Source organism: Pocillopora verrucosa, chromosome 11, assembly GCF_036669915.1.
Source record: "Pocillopora verrucosa isolate sample1 chromosome 11, ASM3666991v2, whole genome shotgun sequence".
Lineage (NCBI taxonomy): Eukaryota > Metazoa > Cnidaria > Anthozoa > Scleractinia > Pocilloporidae > Pocillopora > Pocillopora verrucosa.
Window position 1 is genome coordinate 12421618 of NC_089322.1, and position 9040 is coordinate 12430657.

The 9040-nt window shown below is 40.0% G+C and overlaps 2 protein-coding genes across 2 annotated transcripts; both read right to left on the reverse strand.

The window, feature by feature from the left end:
* Window positions 1–360: 360 nt before the first annotated feature.
* On the reverse strand, window positions 361–1360 carry LOC131795813 (uncharacterized). The gene has a single exon (XM_066158729.1). The coding sequence runs from the start codon at window positions 1358–1360 to the stop codon at window positions 641–643; it is 720 nt and encodes a 239-aa protein (XP_066014826.1). The 3' UTR covers window positions 361–640.
* Window positions 1361–4999: 3639 nt separating this feature from the next.
* On the reverse strand, window positions 5000–7132 carry LOC131783194 (uncharacterized). Its single transcript, XM_066158527.1, has 2 exons — window positions 5643–7132; window positions 5000–5084 (listed from the first exon to the last, which is right to left on the reverse strand). Exons 1-2 carry the CDS (start codon window positions 6381–6383, stop codon window positions 5049–5051), a joined length of 777 nt encoding a protein of 258 aa, XP_066014624.1. The 5' UTR covers window positions 6384–7132; the 3' UTR covers window positions 5000–5048.
* Between the last annotated feature and the right edge of the window lie 1908 nt (window positions 7133–9040).

A 9040-nucleotide genomic window follows, 5' to 3' on the forward strand; every position in this document is an offset into this window, starting at 1 on the left:
CTCATAACCAGACGAGTGCAGCGGGGTAAGATTCTATACCTGCATGGAGGTTGGTGCCATATGGCCAATATTGTTGCACAAGTACTGGTTTGAAAATGCTATTTCAAAGGCAATTGTAAACAATTATTCTGTAGTAAATTTACATCATATATAACTACAACCATTATTTTTCCTTCCATGTAACAGTGCTAAAACTGTACCCATAAAAACCTTGATGACACAAGCAAATCACCTTGCAGGATGAATTTGCACTTCTATTGAGTGAAGTTTGAACTGACAATACTTGAATTGTCACCTTGGTGTTACATTATTTTTAGTCAAAAACTTTATAAAACTAAGACTTATTTTGTCATGGGTATATTGAATGTGTTGGGAGAGTACCAATACACTTTTCCACTTAAAATAACAGAACCCCAAAGTTAAGCAACAGTAGCTAAGAGCCACTCAGGAGAGAGACCAAACCACAAAACGTAACTTCAAGAAACCACACTGTCAATTTAATTATCTTGTTTCTTGAAATTTGTGTTTGTTGCTTTATCTCCCATCTGATTGTCTAGGGGTTGCAAAATCAGTGATAAACATACCAGAAATCATTTTAGGTGTGTAAACAAAATAAAGTTACTGGTAATAAAAAAAGAATTTAGGGTTTTGGTTTTGCAGGGGGCAGCAATGGAGGAAGAAAATTTGTCAATAGTCCACATACTGTGGCTATTTGTGTTGCGTAAGGGCTTAAAGTGTTGGGTAAGTTCCCATCCAAAATATGGTAAGTCTTGATCCTACCAATTGCCCTCTCCACGTGTATTCGCAAAGAGGCGATGGTCATAGTTTCCTCTGTCTCTGATGCAGTCAGTTGATCTCGTCCGGCTAAAAAAGGGGGCATATTAACCGTGACACCATCAGGTACAATGTCCTTTATGTCGAAGCCACGGTCAACCATAACATTGTCACCACTATTCAATAAATCTAGCACTCCACTTTCTCTGGTTATCTGTTTGTCCGACACCCGCCCACCCCAGAGGTCCGAAAGAAAGGTGACTTGCCCATTTGGAGTGATTCCCACAAGTTGCTTCCAAGTATTGTGGTGCTTGTAGTCTGACCAAGTTTCAGACTGCGCAAGCATGGCAGAGGGACGCGGAATTAATATCTCCGTGCAGTCCAATATTATTCTAGTTGTTGCAAACTCGGCAAACTCATCTGGCATGTTTTTGCGTTCCAACTCTTGTGATGGAAAAGGGAAAAGGTCTTTGAGTTCCAAGTACAACAAATTGATCCAGGTTATACATATTCTGGACACAAGGCTTGTACTAACACCAAACCTGTCTGCAAGGTCCTGCACGAATAATCCAGCCTTCAGTCGCATCAATACTAAAAGAAATTCATCAAGAAATGTTAATTTCCTGGAAGGTCCAGGCTTATTTCTATTTTCATCCTCTTGACAAGGCTGCCTCTCTCTCACTAAGTGTTCTCCTTTCCAGTACTGCATTTTCCCCAATTTTGGCTCAAGATACTTATCAGTGCTTCATAGCAAGGAAACCCAGTGTAAAATAGGATTGCTGAATTATCATCCTTTATTTTGTCTAAGGAAAATTGGCGCCCTAGCAAAATCTCATTCTCTTTTTCCATCTCTGCCAACTTTTCTTCACGATCAGCTAACTTTAGTTCCAGTAATGTAATATGCCTCTGTAGTTGTTCAACAACATTGCCTTTAGAGGTTTCAGCTCGATCCAGATCATTAGCTAATGAATTTGAACATTGACTGCTGCTGACTGCGGTGGAAACTATTTCAGGTGACATTGATATGATTATTGCGTCTTCAGTGACTTCCGAGGAGTCTACAACATCCATTTCCTGAGCTAAAACTACTTTAGTCTGAGTTCGCCTTGAAGGAGCTTTTCGAGACTTTTTGGCACGCTCCATGAAAACTGAGATGGCTCAGCACCTTAAAACAAAATGCAATAAAAATCAAAATAATTACATGACCATAATAAATGTACATGTTGTGGTGTTAATGGTCATTTCGATACAGTTATGAAAAATACTTAACTGTAATGTCAGTTTAAATGTTTTTGATCTCAGTACATCTATATAGCACTAGGGAATTTGGTACAATTAATGATGCACAACAGTAATCCAATGGTATTGAAATGTTGTATTGGGGTAACTATATTTCCTTCGATGTGAAAAGCCAACCTTCAGTCAAAAGCTATACAGTGTTACAATTTTAAAGCTTAATGTACAAAGGAACAAAAACTTAGCTGATAATGCAGCTGTAATGAAATATTTACTATATATGACTTTTTTATATCTGTTTTTGCATGTCACATACCTTTCTTTAAGTACCTGCGGGTCAATTTTCTTATAATATCTTCTTGTCTAAAATGTTCACTGCAAACAACAGTTGCAGCAGTTACATTGAAGTCATCCTTTCCATGTTGCCGCTTTATAAGGTTACACCAGCGATTTCTGGTCTTGGGGTCGGTTGGAAAACTGAAAAAATGGTAACCGGCGAAGAGCCCCTTGTCATTGTAATAGCTGTTGTGACAGCCGTAAACGGCACACTGTTTCCCTCTTCTCTTCGAAATCGACGGAGGAGTATCCTGGTGGGTATTATTACTGTTCATTATCGAAAAGTATGGCGAAAAAAAGCAGGACAAAACGGGAGAAAAAGCAAGGATGGGTGTAGATTCTCTGTTAAACACACCAGATACGAAATGCGACTCAACGTTAGCCTCGACATGATGTTTGCGCGGTTACTATTCCAAGATGGCGCCGGGAACTGTAAAAAGGCCTATTTAATGAAAGCAAATCAAAATTCTGACATCATGTCATCGTTCTGCCTCGAAAAATCCCAAACATTTACTTGCAGGTCTTCTTTTCTTTTTCTTTTCATAAAATAGAAGATCTACCGTGCTCAAATTGTGTTAGTCATGGTACGAAACACGCTTCTTTGCACATGCCATTAGAGACAGCGCGTCGCCCAAGCCGAAACAAGACGATCTAAGGCCCGGTTCATACGTCGCATTTCTGCCGTGTCGAATTCAATTCAACGAATTAAATTCGGCAGAAATTCGACGTCTGAATCGGCTGCCGCATTTCTGCCGCACGTTCGACTAGTCTTGTCGCATTATCCGACAGAAATGCGACACCGATTCAAACGTCGAATTTCTGCCGTGTCGAATTTAATCCATACATTATGTTAATGTATTGAGCATGCGTAGACTGAGGCTAGCTATAAAAAGATGGCGTCACGAAGGGAAGAGACTTCAGATTCAGAAGAAGAAAGCTCTTTTTCTTTGTCTGACAATGAAAATTGGCCCCGCCGAATAAAAAGAGACGAGGCAGAAAAGCGCAATGGCGAGATTTTCACGTCGCCGACATGGTAGATGTTATTTGCTCCAACGACAACTTTTCTAGGAAGCTGATTTTCACAAACTCCAAAAACACCAGAAACAACGAAGTGTATGTTCAAGTGCTGAAGGACGTCGAGAAGCGATACACAGGCTCGAGTAGTTTTCCCTTCTCGACTGGACAAATGCGAACAAAATTTAAACGTTGTGTAGCCGAGTGCAAGAAACTTGCACTGACTATCAAGACGGCGACTGGTGTTAAAAGAATTCAAGAAGATCGTGGTTATGGGCCATGGTTCAACCAGTTATTTTCCTTGGTGCAGTCAAGAGATTCTTGCAACCCAGAGCTTGCAGAGGAGCCTTCCTCCAGTCGCAATGCCTCGAGCTCGGCGAGTACTGAAACCAGTCCAGAGGACGAAGGCAAAAACCTTTTTGTCCCCAGAAAAAGATCCAAGGAAAAGAAAAAGAAGGAAGACATTATGACGTCTGTTGTCGAGGTTCTGAAAGATATGTCCCAACAGGACACTACTGCTGACCTTCGGAAATTTTTTCGGGAAGAAAATGAACGAGCCAGAGAGCATGAAATGCGTCTATTTCAATTGTTTATGTCTGGTACTGGGAGTCAAGCATTTACCCCTAATTTCACTGCTCAAAGTCAAGGCATGTCGATGAATAATCTTCCCGCACTGAATTCCCCTGGGCCAAGTCATATGTACCATCAGCCCACAGGTTCAGTGATGGATGGTACTGAAAGAGTTCCAAACTACAGTCTCCATGCATCAGGTGAAATGTATCAACAACCCAGGGGGTGATGAGGCAAATACCTACCCAACTTGGCCAACCTACCACAGCCTATTAGATTATAAGCGACAAGACAGTTTATTTTTCTCGTTTCTTCCTATAATTTGGTTTGTAAAACATAACTTTCATTAATTTTTTTATTACTGAATTGCCTTATACAGACTTGTTTAAGTGAAGAACAGTTACTTTGCACCATTGTTTTATACTAATATTTATAAATTAAAAAGGTGCCTTCCTGTTACAAGTGCAATGCTCACTCAAATTGTAGTGTTTATGCATGCTCTCTCTTTGCATATTTGTCGTATGTATTGAAATGTTTTATATTATGCCATTATTAAGATGTATGTATACAATTAGAAATATACCCAGTAGTGGGATGGAGGGACTTCAGATTTTTAATGGGAAGGTGTCTCAACTAAGAACTGATTTGGGGGAGTTTCAAATTCATGATTTCAGGATTTATTTTTTTTTTTTTATTGTTTTAGGCTGAATTTAAATATATCAAAATTGGTGTATTCTAGAACAGGGAATTCATTGGGGTTTTGCCTAAAGCCCCAGAGATTATCTTAAGTTTTAAATTGTTTTAAACTGTACCTTCCCATCACTTAAAATCTGGAATATCCCACCCCCCTGTCCCAGGGATCACATTAAAATTTCAAATAACAAACAGCATGCATTTTTCATTAATTTTATTTGGCAATAGCAATAATTACCATAGCTACTATTTATTATAATGCAGTGAGCAAGATTAATCTTCAGAAGCTATCAAAGTACTTGGGAGTGAAAACAATAAACAGTTTTTCTTTGTTGCCCCTTGAAATCCTTCAAAAAACCTTCATTACAAAGGTATGGGTAAATCGGCCACATTTGTATCCAAGGTATTGGACTGGAGGACTGGAACTAGCTTGCAACAGGCTCATGAATTCCAATCCAATACTGAAAATACCAATATGGTCCATTAATAAGGGGATATGAAAATGGAATAAATTTATTACAACCATTCAACATTCTAACATTACCGGTAGTTGAAATGACAAAAACACGAGGTATTTCCCTCAGTAACATGAAAGCTGAGGGCTGGCAAGTTTTGCTCCAAGAAAATAACTCAAATTTGAGAGATCCCATAACTTTACTACAATTAAACCAAAACAAAAACTTGATGTCATTAATTACTTTAACCCTTTAATGCCCAATAGTGAATTATAGATTTTACTCTGTCTAACGCCAGACAATTTTACTCGTCAAAGGGAGACCCCTTGGGCACTTAAGGGTTAAAAAATCAGGGCAAATAAAAACATTGGATGACTGTCAAGGAAGATAAGCGTGGAAGCCTTTAACAGGTAATCAGTGTAAATAGCAATGATCAAAAGAGACAGATTCAAGATGAACAAAAAAGGCTTTTTTTGTGTCACAATAATCAACTATCATAGTTGAACAATTCTTGGGTTAAAATGTTTTCAACTACTTTACATCTGCAAGAAACATCTAACATACCCCATGTCCCTCTTGCTCTCTCCAAAACTTTTCTACAAGAGCATTTCGAATACGGGTTGCCTGTGGGCAAGTGTCCCTTATCTTTGGGCAGTTCCTCATTTGTAGAAGTCTTCGTATTGTTGCTCTATCCCTTAATTCTCCTGTGGAAGGATCTCTTGTCAGATCAAGCTTTTGTGAAATAGTGTCACCTCTGTCAAGACAAACATTATGGAGAACAATGCAGGCTAATGAAGCCAATCTGACCCCCTCTGGTCTGCTTTCACATTTTCTCAGAAGAATTCTCCACCTGCCTTTAAGTTGCCCGTATGCTCCTTCTGTCACCATTCGCCCTCTACTTAGCCTATAGTTGAAATAACGTTGTTGGGGAGTAAGTAAAGCATTTGTAAATGGTTTCAGTAACCATGTTCTACATGGAAAAGCAGAGTCTCCAAGGATAACAGGTGAGACATTTACTCCATTAACATTTCTACCTAGATTGGGTATTATCTCTCTCTCTGTAATATCTTCCCAAAGTTCAGTAGACTGAAAAATTATTGAATCATGAGAGTTCCCAGGGAACCCACAACTAGCCCAAATGAATCTATATTTAGCATCAACAATAGCCATAAGTACAATAGAATAAAAGTTTTTAAAGTTATGGTATTCTTTCCGCGATTCTGCACCACCAGCAGGGCACTTTAAAGGCAAATGACATCCATCGATTGCGCCCCAAGCATATGGAAACTGCCACAATTGCTCCATGTCTAAAACTTTCTCCTTGTACTATGCTTCACTTGTTGGGAAATGTTGTTGCACGCAGTCTTTCCATAAATTATCAACAATTGCCCCGCACACTTCACTCACTACACCGCATACGGTTGACACTCCCAAACCAGTCATCTCCGCAATGGTGAAGTAATAGTCGCCTCTACCAAGGCGGTACAAACAGATTGCTAACCGGAAAGCTGTTGATATAGGTTCTTCAGTGACTGTTTCTCGTTCTAGGTCATGTTCGATACGACTGAGAATAAACTGGAATGTTGCTCTTGATACTCTGAACAACTTTTTAAACCTAGCATCCGAGTATTGGTGCCAAACAATATTCAACAGACCTGTACTTCTTGGTAGTCGGCGACAGGATCGATAAACTTGTGTTGCATTTTGATGAGACAAAATGAGAACAATCAACAGCAAAAGTTGAATTATTAGTCTATGCTTTTCCTGAAGACGATGCAGCATATACTGTTGCATTGTCAGCCTCCTCCTTCGCCTTCCTTCAAAAACTTTTTGCAAAATAAAGAGCCTCCGTTTAGTATCTTCGTCCGCCATATTAGATAGTTACGTCTAGTTACGTAACCTTTGTAACATTTTTCCGCTGACGGACCTGCACCGCAGCATCAATTCAAAGAATTAAATTCGGCAGAAATTCGACGTATGAATCAGCTGTCGCATTTCTGCCGCACTTAATTGAATTGAATTCGACACGGCAGAAGTGCGACGTATGAACCGGGCCTAAGATCGTAAGTCGGGCTACAGGTAGACGCACTGTTACAAGTGTTGACCATTCACGGTGTGCAGTGCTTCTAAAAGAAATACAGAGGTACCATCGTCCTGGTTTGTGGGCGTGGCATAAAATTTTTTCACCCCCGAGAGGCACCAATTCTGCAACAACACTCTGTCACATATTTTTGGTGTAACACCCTGACAGGTATCACAGAGGCTGCCGCTGTGGACCTTTTGAGGCTGAACAGCCCAAGAGGTACTAAACCCGCCCTTTTTAACCTCTAAAAGCAATGATGAGTACTTCAGTCCCTTTCTAACAAAGCGTAGTGAGAACGGGTCGATTTTTCGGTGTTTGTTCAAGCGTGAAATATTCATCTTTGTCTTGACAAACTGTCGCGCTTCATCATTTACAGTTATGGGAAATCCGTAATGTCAAGCACCGACTTTAATTTGAACGTGTGAGAAGGCTATACAAACGACATTAAAAAGGATTTGGCGGAAAATAAATCTTGATTAAAAGTAGTATGTATGTGCAGAAACATAAACACGGTAAATTGACGGTATGGACACAAACTTGCATGTTTCACGCTTGAACGAATACGTAAAAGCTGAATACTGTAAACAAAATACTCCCTGTAGCACGTTTCAAATTTCGAAACTTTTTACCTGTTTACGTTTCCAGAAAGCTTTTAAAACGGCAGCCGGCTATTATTTTGAACCCTGAACAAATGTTCTTCGGTCACTATGTCTGATAACTCATTTGATTTCTAGTTTGATTCTAGTGAGACCTTCGCTAAATCATTTGATTCTTTTGCCATTTTGAGTTCGCGGAACGACCCGTTTCGAAATATACGCTCATTACACAAGCCATCTTTTAGAGTGGGTCTACCGCGAACGGTGTGTAGGTCTGTATGCTTGAGCGTAGAAAAGATGACACCATTCGCTAAGATATTCGACAAATCCGCCATGATCAACATGGTGGAAAGAAGGTTGCACCTCTTTTACGTGTCTGCCGTATTTCCCATTGCACGTGACTGAGCTTTGTGGAGAAACCCGAGGGTAAACCTATTCTTGGTTTTCCCCCACGTGACCTTAGTCCTTGACAACCGTCGTTAACCGCCATTGTGGAGCCCCTCGAATCGTAAATAGAGACGCGTAGAAACATTTCCTTTGTGTCGGAGGCTTGGGGAGGAAGGACCTCTGACAAGTACCTGACAGAGCACTGTGGCTTTTTAGAATTTTCTTTTAGAATTTTTTCCCAGGGGATATGGTCATGGATGATAGGGGCTTTACAATTTCTGACAGTGTTGGACTCAAGCAGGCAAAATTAACTATTCCTGCATTTACTAAGGGGAAATCACAGCTTGATCCGGTGGATGTAGAGCGAACAAGAGGGATAGCTAATGTGCGCATCCACGTTGAATGTGTGATAGGCCTGCTGCGCAGAGAATATACCATTCTGCAAAGTACCCTTCCCACAGATTACTTGACGAACAATTAGAATGGACCACCAGAAACTCAAGTACCTGTCATTGACCGTATTATAAGAGTTTGCTCTGCCCGGGTAAATTATTGTCCTCCAATAGTCCCTTTCGATAAGTTTTCTTTTTCTAGCATATGAAAAGCATCAAGTTACAGTATGTTATGTTAGAACAGGAACATAACCTTGACAGAGCTTGACAACATTGCAACCTGTGGGGTCGCCAAACAGACTAGATTTTACACAGCGGCAACTAAATTTTTTTGCTTGGTGACCAGCTGGCCACTAAGATTTTTTACATTTGTATGTTCAATTTCCTCAGATCTCTTGTGAGTTTCTCATTTTCAGTTGCAAAACTGTAAAAAAAATTTTGGGGACTGGAAAACTGATGCTTAGAACCAAATCTAAAAAAAATAGCAGCCACCTAGCCTCAAGG

What these genes read in the sequence shown, in the direction of transcription:
- LOC131783194 (XM_066158527.1), bottom strand. Translation starts at nt 6,383, where the DNA reads ATGGAGCAATTGTGGCAGTTTCCATATGCTTGGGGCGCAATCGATGGA. An exon ending in GAGAGCAAGAGGGACATGGG is followed by an intron (nt 5,085 to 5,642) that starts GTATGTTAGATG and finishes TGGTATTTTCAG; the next exon opens with TATTGGATTGGAATTCATGA.
- LOC131795813 (XM_066158729.1), bottom strand. Translation starts at nt 1,360, where the DNA reads ATGCGACTGAAGGCTGGATTATTCGTGCAGGACCTTGCAGACAGGTTT.